Here is a 17,316-nt window from a genome sequence, read left to right as displayed (position 1 = left end):
TTGAAACATTAGAAAACTAACCCAGTAATAGCAGCATACAGTTGAGTACCTCTAGCATTACAGGGCAAAGAAATAGGGCTGCAACTCAAAGATGCAAGTTATTAATGCTATTGGGGCTACAACTAATGTGAGAGGTATGTATCCCATTTGGATGCCTTCACATGCCTGCTTAGGCCTTGCTCAGGCTCAGTATCCTGACATCTCTCATTACCCCAGTGTCCCAAACTCCGTATGTCAGTCCCTAAGCAGGATTCTCTGCTATAGTCCAGTCTCTCCAGTTTTCTTCCTGAGCTTGTTTCCCATCTTGTCCTCCTTTACAAGAGTAACCTCAGGCATTGTCTCCTCACCCACAACTGCAGGTCCTGCCCTTTGCTTACTCAGTGGCAAAAATTAACAGCTCAGACTGGAATCACAGCCCTCCTCATTGTCCTGGGCTCAGCACTAACAGCTGTGTGTCTCCTTCCTAGCAGCTAGTGCAGTGCCATGTTTTCAGCTTTAGGCTGAGAACAGTGCTGATAACACAGTGATGGTTTAGCTGTTGCTGAGTAATACTTACCCTGATCAATGACTTTTCAGTCTCTGCTGGTGAAGATCAGAGAAGCCGGGAGGGATCAGATTCGGGTGTGAGTGACCAGCTGGGCTGAAACCACAACACTGACGTGAATGTGCCCAGTTCTGCTCTCTCTGGGGCAATCTCCAGTGGCTTGACCAGGAGGGGCCAATTCCTTTGGATTCTTCCCTGGTTTAAACAAGGAAAGAACCCACATCATTGGCATTCCCCTGCAGCAGTGTCTGCCTGGCTGCAATGGGAAGTCCCAGAGCAACCAGCCAAACAAATGACTCTGTGGAACATGTGCTCTTCCAGCCTGGTTTATCTTAAACAGGACTTAACAGTTTCCCCTAGAGGAGTCATTGCAAGACTTCCCCATAGGCGTCCCTTCTGGGGAGGGCAAGGACAAACCCATCCAGCCATCCCCGCAATGCGGTGTGGAACTCACCCCCACTCAGGTGCTAACCCCATGTACCTTTAGGCCTTGTTAACCATACTTGCACAAGGTGCTGTGGGCTGCAGGGTGCTCAAACCTTTGCTGGCAACCATTGCTTGTGTGACCTGCAGCTCGAGTCCTTGCGCTGTGGCCATGCTGGCAACAGAACTTCTGCCCCCTCCATGTTCCACCTCAGCACAAACCACCAGGCCTCAGCATGGCCTCCATGTTGCTGCAGTCACCCTGGGGCTCACCTTGAGCTTTGGCATTGCCTCCAGGGGTTTTATGCTTCCAACAGTTCCCCTACAGAGGCTCTCATGGAGGTTTGGGTGGATCACCATGGTGGTGGCACTGCTTCAGAGCTCCATGTGCTGTGTGAGGCCCAGCACCTCCTTCCTGTCCTGGTACCTCGTCTGTGGGAGCAGGGATAAGGTGTCCTCCTTTATCCTTCATGGGCAGCTTCAAGCCTCCAGGAAGCAAAGTCCTCATTTCCAGGGCTGGGCTGTCCTTGATTCTGTTTTATTTCAGTATGAACTAAAGTCCCCAGAGAAAGGAGCTGATCCTGCCCCTCTGCTCTGCTCTCATCAGACCTCACCTGGAGCATTGTGTGCAGTTCTGGTGTCCTCAGCATGAAAAGGACATGGAACTGTTGGAACAAGTCCAGAGGAGGCCACGAGGATGCTCAGGGGCTGGAGCAGCTCCTGTATGGAGCCAGGCTGAGAACATTGGGGCTGTTCAGCCTGGAGAAGAGAAGCTGCTGGAGACCTCAGAGCAGCTTCCAGTGTCTGAAGGGGGCTACAAGGATGCTGGAGAGGGACTCTTCATTAGGGACTGCAGTGACAGGACAAGGGGTGATGGGTTCAGACTGAAACAGGGGAAGTTTAGATTGGATCTAAGGAAGGAATTCTTTCCTGTGAGGGTGCTGAGGCACTGGAATGGGTTGCCCAGGGAGGTTGTGAATGCTCCATCCCTGGCAGTGTTCAGGTTGGACAGAGCCTTGGGTGACCTGGTTTAGTGTGAGGTGTCCCTGCCCATGGCAGGGGGTTGGAACTGGGTGATCTTAAGGTCCTTTCCAACCCAAACTCTTCTATGATTCTATGATTGTAAATGCCACTGCCTCATCACACTGTGGTCAGCAAAGCTAACACACTTGTACCGCAAACACTGAACTTCCATAACATCGGTCCCTTCATCTTCACCCGTGAGCATCAGGGGAGGCTTCTGCCTTCCCACCCCTCGCCGCTCTCCTCCTCCTCGCCCAAGCCCCTCTGGAGCAGCCGCTACCGGCCCCCGGCTGAAGGCCCCGGCTCAGCCCCGCTCCGCTCAGGCCCCGGCCGCGCCCCTCCTCGGTCCTCCGGCCGCCAGGCGGCGCCGCAGCGGGCGGACGGGCGCTGGCTCGGCGCGGCCATGGCGCTGCCCGGTGCGCTGTGGGCTGAGCTGCCGGCCGAGCAGCGCATCTTCTGCTCCGTGCTGCTCTTCTCGTGGGCCGTGTACCTGTGGGAGGCCTTCCTGGCGCACCGGCAGGTATGGGGGACGGGGGCTGGGCCCGGCTGCTTGTGTGGGGCCGGCCCGAGCGGTGTGGGGAGAGCTGGGCCCCGGCCCGAGCGGTGTGGGGAGAGCTCGGCCCCGGCCCGGCCGAGGCAGCGGGGCTGGGGTTTGCCCCCGGCGGGTTCCGGGTGCTCTGGCAGGGGGAAAGGGCTGGGGCCGGTCGTGGATCCCCTCTATGGCGCTCCCCACACATGGGGAAGCTGCCCCGGGGGCCGCTGACCGGCACCGCTGTGAGGAGGGGGGGTTGGAGGAGTCTGACCCCGTGCGGGGTTGAGCGGCAGCGGCTCCATCACCCAACAGGTTAGGGAATGGGAAGAGCAGGAGTGGGAGAAACCCCCCCTTGGGTTGAGGTAAGGGCGGCCTCATATGTGAAGGGGATGGGGAAATAGGCCCAGTAGTGCTGCAGAGGCAATTGCTCACCGCAGCCTGCGAGCAGGGCACTGCCGGGTCAGTCAGGCTCCAACAGCAGCCACCTTGGAAGTCACCTCCCCCCCTCTTCTTCCTCTGCTTCATGTGTTATGGTTCAGTGTAGTTTGTACAGCATGGGATGTCCTGTGGGTAGCTCGGGTCCCCTGTCCTGGCTCTGTCGCTTTTTGGCGTGTTCCTGGGGTGGAATAGAGAGGGAGAAGCCTTCGGTGGTGGTTGGCAGCAGGCAGCAGACTGGTGTTAGCCACACTGGTCACACATGCAAAGCAAACCAGCACCCAGGCTGCTGTGAGGAAGTGAACTCCATCGCTGGGGAAAGCTCTTGTGAGCCATGAGATCAGGTGAACGAGCTGCCCGGTCCTCTGCTCCCAGCAGGAATGCATTCTGAGCTGATAAAGGGTAGGAGCCCTTCCTTGGAGAAGGGATAAATACACTGGGACAAGGCAGTGGGTGGGATAAGGGCTTTCAGTCTTTAAAACTGTGGAAGTTGTGAGTACAGCAACGGAAACGTTCCTTTGTGCAGCACATCACAGAGATGTTTGCTGGTGAAGATCTGGTGTGTAGCTTCAAACTGCTGCAGGAGGTCACATCCTGTGGAAATGGAGTTTGTGTGATCTTTAGGTAGAAATAAGAAGTAGGCAGCTCAGTTTCTGATTGTAATGTAATAATAATGCCTCAGTTTTATATTTGGAGCTTGATGGAAAATAGGATTTTAGGAGTATTTGTTATCTGTGGGTTGTTTCATTTCTTGTTCTCCTTTTGTTTTTAACTTCCTGGGCTGGCCCATGGGATCTGCTGTGTGTTATGTGAAAATCTCATTTATCTCCTTAGAAACAGTCTCTAGACCTTATGTTTCTCTTTGCCTTTCCCAGAGGCGGGTCTACAGAACAACAACGCATGTACCACAGGAGCTGGGGCAGATCATGGATTCTGAGACCTTTGAGAAATCTCGTCTCTATCAGCTGGACAAAAGTACCTTCAGCTTCTGGTCAGGCCTCTATTCAGAGCTTGAGGGCACTGTAAGTACCTAAGCTCTACTCCAGCACTAGTATGATACTTTCCAGGTACTTAAACTGTGCAATACTTTGATTTTGGTGGTCCCATGCACCTGCAGTGGTGGCATTCTGCAGTCTGATGTCAAACACGGACATTTGGAAGGCCTAGAATTTCTTGGTTGTAGCTGTATTTACCATATAAAAAGAAGGAATTATTCAGACAGCAAGTAATTTCTCTATGCCATGCTGAGTCATACTGTACAACTGACACTATAGTGTGCTTTCCACTGCCAAATAAGCAACTTTAGAATTACTTCACATTATCACAATACAGGCCTTTTTCTGTGTTTGGAGGCATGTGACTCCTTTAACTTCTAGAGAAGAAAGCCAGGTAGAAAGAAAAGCCTGTGAGAACAAGAAGAGTACCAATGGATACTTCTTAAGTGGAAGAACAGTTGCACTGGGCCGGTAGCGTTCACATATATGAAGAACCAGACCCACTGAGTTAAAACAAAGTATTTCCATGTGTGTTTTACAAACAGTCTTAAAGATTTTCTGACTGAAATGTGCTGCTCATCAGTAGCACAACTGGGTCAAAAAGGAATTCCAAAATGTCTGGCATTGCAGAATATAATTAGAGTATGATCTACTATGTGATGAACTTAAGGAAGCAAAAAGGTCCATTATAAAAGGCACTGAAAATAGTACTGTTAAGGTAGTGTAAGTGATGTAGCTCTATAACATAGAGCCTTGGGTGACATGGTAGAGGCTTGGGCGACCTGGTATAGTGTGAGGTGTCCCTGCCCATGGCAGAGGTGTTGGAACTGGATGATCTTAAGGTCCTTTCCAACACTAACTATTCCATGATTCTATGATTCTCTAACAGAGATTCGAAACTTGCACTTAAGCATTGTAGCCCCTCTTAATGTTTGCATTCCTTATCTCTTTTGTGCGGCCTAACCTGGACCTCGTTTCATTTTGTAGGAGCTTGTCAAAATGTACATGTGTCCAGACAGCTGAGAAGGCTGATGGCATCCTGCATCAGCAGTTGTGTGGCCAGCAGGGCCAGGGCAGTGATTGTCCCCCTGCACTGGGCACTGGTGAGGCTGCACCTCGAATCCTGTGTTCAGTTCTGGGCCCCTCACTGAAACAGAGACCTTGAGGGGCTGGATGGGGCCAGAGAAGGGCAATGGGGCTGGAGCAGGGCCTGGAGCACAAGAGAGATGGGGAATGGCTGAGGGAGCTGGGGGGTTCAGATGGAGAAGGCTCAGGGGCAGCCTGATGGCTCCCTACAAGTGCTGACAGGAGGATGGAGCCAGAAGGGGCTGGACTCTGTTCCCAAGGAACAAGGGATGGGACAAGAGGAAACGGCCTCAAGCTGCATCAGGGCAGGTTTAGATGGAGCTGAGGAACAATTCCTTCCCTCAGGCATTGGGACAGGCTGCCCAGGGCAGGGCTAGAGTCACTATCAGTGAAGTAGATGTGGCACTGAGGGACATGGTTTAGTGGTGGCCTTGGCAGTGCTGGGTTAACAGTTGGACTGGATGATCTGAAAGGTCTTTCCAACCTAAATGATTCAGTGCTTCTACTCTACAATCAAGCTGAGGTCTCTGATGTGTATGGTGTATGCAGTTTCTTCTTGACATGTATGTGATGATGAGTTACTGTCCCTTTCTGGGTTACTGAGTTGTGCCTTTCCATTTCTCAGTATCTGTCTGGGATTATCAGATTCCAGCAGAGCTGAAGTGAGGTGGCCTCTGCTCTCTGGGTTTGCCACTTCCTTAGAGTGTAAACTGCATCTTTGGTTGGCTTCGAGAACTGCCTGAACTTGAAAGAGGCTTTTATGGCCAAAGTTGATGAATTGGATGACAGTTTGCAACACTTTCTAGAAGTATGATTCAGTTAACCAAGTTAATTGAAGGGGAGATGCTGAGCTAGGATTACTGCTGTGCTTTATTTCAGCCTTTAATTATGTGGGTTTCTTCTTAACTAATAAGTAGGGTCAACATCATGCTAATACCTGTCATTGTTCAGGGTGGTACTTTTGGGATTTCCAGGTCTGAAACTTACAGGTAGCCTGCAAAGGAGAACCAAGCCTGCTTTGATCCTTTCCATCTCCTGTTGACACTCCAAAAATGCAGGTTATAAGAGTAACCCTTTTAAAAATAGCTAAGTAAAAACCAGGTCCTGCCTATACTGGAAGCCTTGAAAACTGATTTTTATGTATAGTGATGCATAATGTGCTAAAGAAGTCAGTATGAAACATTTGGAAGTCAAGCTGCTTAACAAACGCTACCAGCTCCTGCCTTGAACTACAATTAGCACTTACTTCAGTAGCTCTGTCTCAAGCCTTTCTTTGATGGTGTGTCCTGAGTAGTCCACTCCCTTGGCAGCCTGTATGGCAGGAGGCATTGCCAGACAGGCACAAGGCATAAAGCTTCTTTAAAATGGCTGAGGCAGCACTAATAGTGAAAGTGTGATTACAGCCTGATTCTGAATGCCTTTCTCTGGGTAGGGAATGCAGGAGAGACTGTTCCAGCTCAGACAAGCTGCTGAATCTTGTATACTCCTCCTCCTAGAGATGTGTTATACAGCCAGCCACCTGGCAAATGAATTTTAAGGTCTGAAAAATACACCTTATGACTGAGCCAATATAGCAGCAAAGTCTGCAGTAAATTGGCTTGGAAATGTGCTTGTGTTTCCCAGGAAATAAAGAAGCTGGACCTGATCTCTGCTTCTCTAAAGTAAAAATGAAGCATTGCCAGATGCTCCAGGCTTTTCTGTGCACTGCTAAGATCAGAGGGGGACAAAAAGCCTAATTATCAAACTTCTGTCATTCACCCTTCAAAGGTCCTGAAATTCTAGTGGAATAAGATGCAGTCTGTTTCATATTGCCTCTGTGGTATGTGCTTTTGTTTTCAGATGATCCTCCTCTGTGGAGGAATTCCTTTTCTCTGGAATCTGTCTGGTCAGATCTCTGGCAGTGCTGGGTTTGGACCAGAATATGAGGTGAGCAGCTCTTCCATTTTTAAGCTTGCATTTAAGTGGGATTTAGCTACAGGCACAATATAGTGAAAATAACAGATTTTCTGGTGACCAGAACAATTGTGTGAGTCTGAGAAGCACAGCCAGTGTGTGACATGCAAGTTACACGTGACTGTGAGAATGGAGACCTTAGGCCCACTGTAGGAGAGGATCTGGTTTGAGGCCATGTTAAGAACCTGAATGTGCACAAGTCCTGATGAAATCCATCTTCAGGTCCTGGAGGAGCTGGTGAATGAAGTTGCTCAGCCACTGGCCATCCTGGCAGTCAGGTGAAGTTCCCAATGACTGGAAAAAGGGAAATATAACCCCATTTTCAAGAAGGGGGAAAGGGGTGACACAGGGAACTACAGAGCAGTCAGTGTCACCTCTGTGCCTGGCAAAATCTGGGAGCAGATTCTCCTGGAAGGCATGCTAGGGCACATGAAAAACAACCAGGTGCTTGGTGACAGCCAGCATGGCCTCACTAAGGGGAAATCCTGCCTGACCTGTTTGGTGGCCTTCTATGATGGGGCCATGGAAATGATGGACAGGGGTGGAGCAGTTGACGTCATCTACCTGGACTTCTGCAAAGCGTTTAACACTGCCCCACACAACATCCTTGTCTCTAAATTGGAGTGTCATCAATTTGATAGGTGGAGCACTCGGTGGATAAAGAACTGGCTGGATGGTCGCACTCAAAGAGTTGTGGTCAATGGCTCAATGTCCAGCTGGAGACCAGTAATGAGTGGTGTCCCTCAGGGATCGGTGTTGGGACCAGTCTTGTTTAATATCTTTGTCAGTGACATGGACAGTGGGATTGAGTGTGCCCTCAGCAAGTTTGCCGATAACACCGAGCTGTGTGGTTCTGTTCATACGCTGGAGGGAAGGAATGCCATCCAGAGGGACCTTGACACACTTGTGGGGTGGGCTGATGCCAACCTTATGGAGTATAACCATGCTAAGTGCAAGGTCCTACACCTGGGTCAGAGCAATCCCAGGCACAGCTGCAGGTTGGGTGAAAAGGAAATTCGGTGCAGCCCTGGGGAGAAGGACTTGGGGGTGTTGGTCAATGAGCAAATGAACATGAGCAGCTGCAGTGTGAGCTCACAGCCCAGAAACCAACCGTATCCTGGGCTGCATCAAAAGGAGCGTGACCAGCAGGTGAAGGAGCTGATCCTGCCCCTCTGCTCTGCTCTCGTCAGACCTCACCTGGAGCATTGTGTGCAGTTCTGGTGTCCTCAGCATGAAAAGGACATGGAACTGTTGGAACAAGTCCAGAGGAGGCCACGAGGATGATCAGGGGCTGGAGCAGCTCCTGTATGGAGCCAGGCTGAGAAAGTTGGGGCTGTTCAGCCTGGAGAAGAGAAACTGGAGACCTCAGAACAGCTTCCAGTGTCTGAAGGGGCCTATAGGGATGCTGGGGATGGACTGTTCATTAGGGACTGTAGTGACAGAACAAGGGGTGATGGGTTGAAACTGAAACAGGGGAAGTTTAGATTGGATCTAAGGAAGAAATTCTTTCCTGTGAGGGTGCTGAGGCACTGGAATGGGTTGCCCAGGGAGGCTGTGAATGCTCCATCCCTGGCAGTGTTCAAGGCCAGGTTGGATGAAGACTTGGGTGCCTTGGTTTAGTGTGAGGTGTCCCTGCCCATGGCAGGGGGTTGGAATTAGATGATCCTAAGGTCCTTTCCAACCCTAACTATTCTATGATTCTGTCTCAAAGCTGCTTGTCAAATGAGATGATGGGTTTGGGTTTTGGGAGACTTTTTGTTTGGGTGTTTCCTTTTGCTAATCCTGGCTGTGATCTTCCTGCACAGTAAAAGAGTGGGAAATTGGAGGCTACCATTATGTTGTCTTTGTGCTTTGGATGAGGTATCTATCCTAATTCGTATCCCAAATCCTTATATTTAAATTTGTTGCATCAGTGTATTTTTCTTTAACATAGGAAGTATTAAGTAATCTGATCCTCACAATCATGTAATTCCTGTGGATTTATTCACAGAAATCATTCTTTTAACCAGTTTCAGTTAAACCACTGGCATAAAATCCATTTTTAACACCTGTGATATTAATGACAGTACAGGTCAGTAATGATGAGGTGTATTTTGACTTTGTTTTTTTCCCACAGATTGTTCAGTCATTGGTATTTCTGCTCCTTGCAACACTCTTCAGTGCAGTGACTGGTCTCCCATGGAGTTTGTATAACACATTTGTCATAGAAGAAAAACATGGCTTCAATCAACAGGTACTTCAATTTTTCTTTCTTTCTTTAATGAAGTATGTATGTGCAACACAAAATAAGGGTTCTGACACCTTTTCTTAACTGACTAATTTCTTCATCCCATTGGTATTGCTGTTGTGTGATCTGTCTTATTTTGTTTGCGTGCATCCCCTGAAGGGATCAGTTCATTACCCACAGTGGCACATCAGTATTTACATTGCAAACATCACTGATCTCTTCTCTTTACAGACACTGGGATTTTTCTTTAAGGATGCTATCAAGAAGTTTGTCGTGACTCAATGTATTCTGTTGCCAGTGACATCCCTTCTGCTTTACATTATTAAAATAGGGGGAGACTATTTCTTCATCTATGCCTGGCTCTTCACATTAGTTGTTTCCTTGGTGAGTATGAGAATGTGGTGGGATTTCTTCCAAATGGTAATTTAATTGCATGGCTCAGTGTGCAAAGGAAATGGAGAAAAATCTACATCTCCCAGGAGTTTAGTGTCTACAAACTGTACCTGTGTGTCCTGCTCTCAGTGTACTTGTTCAGGAAGAATAGCTCATATTAATTGTTCACATAAATGTATTATCTTAGATTTTCTGTATTTAATACTGGAGTGTCTTCATCAATTGAAAATTAAACGTTCAAAAAGCTTTAATACAGATACTGGAAGTAGAACACACTGGTGAGAAGTTCCTTTTTCTTAAGTATAGAAAGGGCACAGGGAGAGCTGCCAGCAGTTTGGCAAGGCAAAGCAGCATGTGCTCTCAGCAGTAAAGTTTCCGTGGGGCTTTTCCTGCAGGTTATCAAACACCACATCTCAGTTGCATTTCTTTGTATTGAGATGAGTGGCAATTTTCCACTCCTGGTTCTGCTTATAGAGCTGCTTTGCTACACTGAATTGGTAACTGATGTTTTCAGGGCTTATATTGAAAGGGTCTTTTCATATACACCGTAAGCCTCAGTGGAGCAGTCCATACTTGTGGGTTGTTCTAGTATAGCCATATGATTTGCAAAACCAGGGAGATATTAGTTCCTCACTGATATTTAAAGTCTTTAGTCTTAAAGGCTTTCAGGACTTGCTTTGTCATGGGAGGATTAAGCTGAAATATTGAAACAACTGATAGTTTCAGGATTGAGAGAAGATACAGGATCTTCTGCAATGGCCTGCCCTCATTCCTACACCTAAGTGGTTTTTTACCCCTTAGCTTCCTTTATACCAGTCATGGACTGCTTTTATTCTTCCTGTATTTTCCTTAAAATAAATATAATAAAAAGTGTTGTATGATCTCATAGGAAACTTTCTGAATGGTGATATAGTCAGTCTCACAGGCCTCCCCATATTTGTACTTCAGGCATTGTCTTCCATACCAGAGAGGCTTTAACCACTTGGCTTGCTTAATTGCAGCATATTCACATTCATGAATAACCTGGACAATAGTGTCCATTAAGCACACCCCTCGATCATGAGCTCATCTATATGTTGCATCTGTGCCTCGGTGGCCTAAGATGTCATGGGCCCACTGGGCTAGAAATAGTTCACTCTTGTATTGCCAGTCTAAATCCATCTGAGTGACTTCAATCTCAGCTGCTTGATCCACCTCTGGGTTGTCCTGGTGTTCCTCAGTGCCCTGACTCCTGGGTACATGAGCATCTCCATGGCGTACCTTCACCACCAGGTTCTGCACCCAGGCAGTGACATCTTGCCACAGTGCAGCAGCCCAGATGGGTTTACCTCTGCATTGCCAGTTGCTCTGCTTCCATTGCTTCAACCACCCCCACAAGGCATTTGCCACCATCCACAAGGACCAGAACTGATACCACATTTCCTTGTCTGCCACTTCACTATCCCAAACTAGTATTGTTTTTTGCTTTGCCAGCCCCTTGAAACTGAACTCACCACACATTTGTGTGTCTTGTTTGTAACATCTGTATCATCTGGATGTGTTTGCAGGTGCTTGTTACAATCTATGCAGACTATATTGCACCTCTGTTTGATAAATTCATTCCGCTTCCTGAGGGAGAGCTCAAGCAACAAATTGAAACCATGGCAAAGAGCATTGACTTCCCCCTGACGAAGGTGTATGTTGTGGAAGGTGAGAATTTGGTTTTTTTAATAAATAAACTTTGTAATTTTGCATTTGTGGGTTTTTAGCTTTGATTGTGGACAATTGTAGGGCAGTTGTTTACATTCCTCAGCTACTGTAATACCTGTCAATGTCTGTACCATTTCCTTTTCCTCACTTCGAGGTCAGGAAAGGGAAGCTGAATGTACAGCCTTAACTCAGCAACAACGTGGAAGACTTATTTTGGCACTGTAGGCTGGAAACCGATAGCACAAGTCAGAAATGGAAGCAACAATTAAAATTTTCCAGTTTTAGAACTTCAAACCAGAGGAAAAGTCTATTATTCTTTTTATCTTTTCTTGTCCCAGCTTAGCATCAAGAGAGGGCTTGCTCAGCCTGGAGAAGAGAAGGCTCCGGGGAGACTTTAGAGCAGTTTCCAGCGCCTAAAGAGGCTACAAGAAAGCTGGAGAGGCACTGGAATCTGTAGCTCATCTCTTCTTCTCCTTATCTGTTTCTAACCTCTTCATCCTTATCTGTTTTGAGTCATCTTTGCTGGCACATTGAAAGAATTGTAAACATACTGGTCCCAGGGCCTTTGCTAGGAGGGCAGCAGTTGTTCTGTGCAGAATGCTGTTTCCACTCTGAACCTGAAACTGCAATGGAAATGGCTTTTTTCCTGGATATTAGATCTTCATGTGACAGCTCTTTTGTTTTTAGTGATTTTAGTAATTAAATGTTATGTATGAAACAAATTCTCACTTGGAGTCAGTAAATGAGGTCATCATTACATCATTTTAAAGTATGCTCCAACCTGCATATTTATCTGCTTGAGTTTGTGTGCTCTTCATCTGGGGACTTTGAGAATTCATTCGGAAGAGTCTGTTCTATATAATACTGCTCAGTCTTCAGTGCATGGGATTAGTCACATCATGGTCTTTAATGTACATTTTTCTCATCAGGTTCTAAGCGTTCTTCTCATAGCAATGCTTATTTCTATGGCTTCTTCAAGAATAAGCGGATAGTACTCTTCGACACCCTCTTGGAAGACTATTCTGCCTTGAACAAAGAGCCAGCAGAAGGAGAAGAGGGTGAGAATGAAGATACCAAGTCTAAAACCAAAGTGAGTTCATCTTTGGTTTTCATCATATTGTTCACATTAGCTTCTTGGTGGGATATTCCCTTGTGTTTTCTAATGTAATTTAAATGTCCTGAGTGAGATGCTAAAATCCAGAATCTAATGATTTTAACACCAAAGTATCCTTGAGCTTCTGTTTGGAATTTATGGGGCTGTGTGAGTGGTACAGATAGCACCAAAGAGACCGCAGAGATCAACAGGGGCTTTAGCAAAACTCTGGTTCCCTGTGTGTAAATCATGAGCCTTCCTTGAAATTGGTTGAATAAGGAACCTGTTCTGGGTTTTAGCTCATGTTCCTTCACACACACTCACACACACACAGATCCACACATGCATAATAAGTAAGAAATTTACTCACTTGTGTTCAGTCCTAGCTGATATTACTTCTGCCTTGTTACATTCTCTCAGAATAAGAAGCAAGGATGTAAAAATGAAGAAGTTCTGGCTGTACTTGGTCACGAATTGGGTCACTGGAAACTAGGTCACACTATCAAAAACATTATCATCAGCCAGGTAAGTTATGATAAACGGGTGGTTTTCCTGAAGCCTTCTGTTACTATTGCCATTTCCCAGTGCCTGCTTCCAGATTTGCAAGTGCACATTCACACAATATACTCCTGCTCTGCAACAGAATGTGTGCTTGGTTTTTTATTTTGCTATGCCTACAGTGAACATGCACTGGCCTTCCTGCCCCTTCTTGCTCCAGCTGGTTGGTAGTGTTGTGCCAAGTCTGGGCTCTTTTATCAAGCATGCAGAAAGCCAGTAAACACACAGGGTCGAGGTGTTTATTTCATGTCTGCAGGGATGGGTGCTAGGTTATAATTCCACAAAGCTATCACACCAGTGCTGCCCAAATCACAACTACGCCAAACATTAACATATTCAGTCGTGTAATACATATGTATTGTTGTTCACTTACATGATTGGCTAAAACTTACTTGCCCAACATGTAGATTAATACACATGCTCCCTACACTTTGCAAGATTCGCACCTCCTTAATCTTCTGAGGAGGTGTTATACCTGAGGTAGGTGGTCTGTGAGTTGGTGGTTGTGATCTTCCCCTGCCAGAATTACCCTTCCCCTATTTTCATCTGCTTTTGGCAGTTCTGAATGGTACTTCATAGAGTGGTGCCCTAACAGACATTACTCTGGAATGGGTTGCCCAGGGAGGTTGTGAATGCTCCATTCCTGGCAGTGTTCAAGGCCAAATAGGACAGAGCCTTGGGTGCCCTGGTTTAGTGTGAGGTGTCCCTGCCCATGGCAGGGGGTTGGAACTGGACAATCTTAAGGTCCTTTCCACCCCTAACTATTCTATGATTCTGTGATTCTATGATTCACTTCCATGGTCACCATCTGAGACAGACAATTTCCTACCCATTGCTAAAATTCAGGCAGGTCCACCAAAAAGTTTAGCTAAGTTAATGTTAACCTTTGAGCTCAGAAAATGTTTCTTTAGTGTATGTAAAAGCCAGATGTTTGTTCCTCTCTGTGTATTTGTTCTGAAGTATCCATTTGTGGGGTTTTATTTCAGTGGCTTTTCCATGCAAATCTGCAATGTGAATAGGCTGTGTTTTAGACTTAGATCATAATCTAAGAATGTTGTTTCCTTTTTCTAGATGAATTCCTTCCTCTGCTTCTTCTTGTTTGCTGTGTTAATCGGTCGAAAAGAGCTCTTTGCTGCATTTGGTTTCTATGACACCCAGCCTACCTTGATAGGCTTGATGATTATTTTCCAGTTCATTTTTTCACCTTACAATGAGGTAAATTGATTTCAAGATATATCATACTCTTTAAATAATGATTTTATCTTGACTTGCATGGGGGAAGTTTGAGGTTTCTTGGGGCTCTGTCTGGTATCTTGTTCCAATAAGACTTATTGCTCCATGTTGGGAAGACCCTCAGTTTCAGGTGCTGCCTGGATAAGCTTTAGTGGGGTCATTCTACAGCCACAGTGATGTGTGGGATGTGGGAAGGTAGACAGTAAAGTACTTACTGCTACCATAAGGAACCTGCAGATATCTGAATTGTATAATCAGTTTTAATGTATTTCTCTCCACAGGTTCTCTCATTCTGTTTGACTGTATTAAGCCGTCGATTCGAGTTTCAAGCAGATGCATTTGCCAAGGAACTCGGGAAGGCTAAAGACCTATATTCTGCTTTGATCAAGCTGAACAAAGATAATTTAGGATTCCCAGTTTCTGACTGGATCTTTTCCATGTGGCATTACTCCCATCCACCCCTTTTAGAAAGACTTCAGGCCTTGAAAGTTGCAAAGCAAGAGTGACAGGAATCTTTGCTGGTTCAGAGACAGTGCTTCCATCTCAGAAGCAAAGTTCAGAGCTGCATTTTAATTTCTTTTTATTAAATGGATGATGCCAGTTAAGTGCAATGTTAACAGCTCCATAATCCAAGAATCTTGAAACAGGTATTAAATTATAAATTACTTTTTTTTAACAAAAAACAAAACTGTGGAAATGTAAAAGAAGTACTGGGTGAAGATCTTCTCCCCACACACACACACACTGGTTTTTCTCTCTGTATCATAGTATAGACTTGTAAAGGGAGGAAAACAAAACTTGAAAGCACCTGTAGGTTTCGGTTTGTGTATGCCTTGAATGTTGCTTTTGATCTTTTTTCCCATTCCCAGCATTCTGTGAACTTCCCCAGGCTGAACCCTCTTCACAGTGAAGAGGGTTGGAAGGACTTGATTTCTTGTATAACACTGCTTGTGCTTGCCAGTCACTGCTGGTTTAAAAAGCTGAATGCAAGTACAGGCCTTTCTCCTGGGTTTATGTCTGTCATAGTTCAAAATGCTCCTTAATAAAACCTCCTTTCTCTGAAGTGTGGGAAGAAGGATGAATTATAGCTGAAGAAACATGCATGGCTTCCTTGGTAAGGAGCCATAGTCGGTATTTAGTAGCATTGTAGTGGGATTAGGTTCCTCTTCCACTCTGCTGCTGGGGGTGTGGAAGGATGTTATTGGGAAGCAGAACAGGACCCATATGGTAGAAAAAGTTGCTCATTCTCAGTTCTTCTCCCTTTGGCCTGTGAGCAGAACCATTGACAGCTTTTCCATACCTCAATTCCTCCATTTCTCTTGTCCTTTGCCTAAAGTTTCTGGGATAAGGAAGCATCAAGTCTCTCAGAGCCAAATTTTCATCCTGAGGTTTGTCCTCTGCTCCATGGAGGGTTTCCCATTAATATGGGTCCAACTAAAAGAGCAGTGCTGGAATACTTAGAAAATATTCCTTGATGTTGTTCTGATATAAATGGCCCAAGCCACAGTTTATTCATACAGATCAGCAAAGGACAAAGTGGTGGGAATGGCTTCTGCATTGATGAGCTCAGATTTTTCTGATGAAAGATGGAACTAAATTTACTTGTTAAAAGCAAGCTATAGATTTATATATAGATTTAGAATGGTTTGGACCAGACTGAATGCAAATACTTCACATAAGCCCCAGATTTGTGTGTCTGGGGTACATGAAAAGGTTCTGCTCAGCTCTGTACAAAGAGATAAGTTGAAGCAAATTCCTATTGTTTCAGGTGCCAGAGTATTCTCAGAGGATTCACCACAGCTTAAATTTGCTTTTCTGATTATAGGGAACAATGCCTTCTAAGATGATGGGCACAATGATGTCTCAGGTGCAACACGATACAGGATGTGTCTGGAAGCCCTTTGTATGCCTTATTCTGTTTATACCCTAGTGAATATGAAGCTGAACTATAGATAATGGATTTAGGAGAGAGTTTCACAAATAGGGGGAGCCAGTATTTGTCATGTTAACTGCACTTAATAAATGGCCCTTTAAAATAAAAGGATTAACTTGAATCTGTGAATTCAGAAGAGTAAACCAATGTGTCAGGTTTTGAGTTTGAGATGTTGATTGGCATAAACCTGTGTTACATGTGCTCTGAAGAACCCATTTGTCTCATCCATTAGGTAAAACTGAGGCTCAAAACTGAATTTTGTGACTGTTTCAAGAATTCAGCTTGGCACAAATGAGAGTAAAGTGGGATAACGGAGGAAATGCCACTTCCTATGGAAGCATGGAATACTTGAATCCAAACCAGCACGGTGGCAAGGTGTGTGTCCTGGAGTTAGGCACACATCCCTTCTGGTTAATGATCACTTTTGAAGAGAGGCAAGAAAATCAGCAAGAATCAGGTTTCTGTCTTCTGTTACCTTTAGCTGATAATGCTCAGGCTGCTCAGGGCAAGCCCAGAAGGTTGCTGGCAGCACGCTCCACACCAGCACCATGGGGCTGGTGAGCAATGACCAGCAGTGTCATGCCCAAAGCCTGATAGCTCCAGTGTCCCATTCCCTGCCTTACCAGCTTTTCCTGCTGGTGTAAGGAGAGCCTGGAGGGAGGACATGGTGAAGGAAAGTCTCAGGCCTCAGAAGGAGAAAGGAGGGGGACTAAAATCGGGATGTTGGATGGAAATGGGTACAAATTCCTGCCTTGCAGCAGTTTCAGCCCATTTTGAGTGTCTGAGCCCAGAACCCTCCATGTTCTGGGCTGCACCACATGAGCAGCAGCTGAGGGAGGGGATCCTGCCCCTCTGCTGTGCTCTGTGAGACCCCCCCTGCAGCCCTGATCCAGCCCTGGGGCAGCAGCATAAGAGGGACCTGGAGCTGTTGGAGTGAGTCCAGAGGAGTCCATGGAGATGCTGCGAGGGCTGGAGCAGCTCTGCTCTGGAGCCAGGCTGAGAGAGCTGGGCTGGGGCAGCCTGGACAAGAGAAGGCTCCTGAAGGGGAGACCTGAGAGCAGCTCCAGTGCCTAAAGGGGCTGCAGGAAACCTGGAGAGGGGCTTGGGACAAGGGATGTAGGGACAGGCCAAGGGGAATGGCTTGAACCTGCCCGAGGGGAGACTGAGCTGAGCTCTTAGGCAGAAGCTGTTCCCTGTGA

At 46.4% G+C, this 17,316-nt stretch overlaps 1 protein-coding gene across 1 annotated transcript; it reads left to right on the top strand.

Annotated features, from left to right (window-relative positions):
* The first annotated feature begins 2,374 nt into the window (after nucleotides 1-2,374).
* ZMPSTE24 (zinc metallopeptidase STE24) lies at nucleotides 2,375-16,246 on the top strand. The gene is made up of 10 exons (XM_034069376.1): nucleotides 2,375-2,510; nucleotides 3,833-3,979; nucleotides 6,878-6,964; nucleotides 9,108-9,224; nucleotides 9,450-9,602; nucleotides 11,159-11,300; nucleotides 12,230-12,390; nucleotides 12,814-12,918; nucleotides 14,023-14,166; nucleotides 14,466-16,246. The coding sequence occupies exons 1-10, from the start codon at nucleotides 2,394-2,396 to the stop codon at nucleotides 14,688-14,690; spliced, it is 1,398 nt and encodes a 465-aa protein (XP_033925267.1). The 5' UTR covers nucleotides 2,375-2,393; the 3' UTR covers nucleotides 14,691-16,246.
* The last annotated feature ends 1,070 nt before the right edge of the window (nucleotides 16,247-17,316 follow it).

This window comes from Melopsittacus undulatus, chromosome 14, assembly GCF_012275295.1.
Source record: "Melopsittacus undulatus isolate bMelUnd1 chromosome 14, bMelUnd1.mat.Z, whole genome shotgun sequence".
Lineage (NCBI taxonomy): Eukaryota > Metazoa > Chordata > Aves > Psittaciformes > Psittaculidae > Melopsittacus > Melopsittacus undulatus.
The sequence above is the reverse complement of the archived record's forward strand: the minus strand, read 5'-3'. Positions and strand labels throughout refer to the sequence as shown.

Excerpts from the sequence above, each read along its gene's own strand:
- ZMPSTE24 (XM_034069376.1), top strand. The coding sequence starts at position 2,394 with ATGGCGCTGCCCGGTGCGCTGTGGGCTGAGCTGCCGGCCGAGCAGCGC. Across the intron at positions 9,225-9,449 it reads AACATGGCTTCAATCAACAG|ACACTGGGATTTTTCTTTAA; the intron begins GTACTTCAATTT and ends TTCTCTTTACAG. Across the intron at positions 12,391-12,813 it reads ATACCAAGTCTAAAACCAAA|AATAAGAAGCAAGGATGTAA; the intron begins GTGAGTTCATCT and ends ACATTCTCTCAG.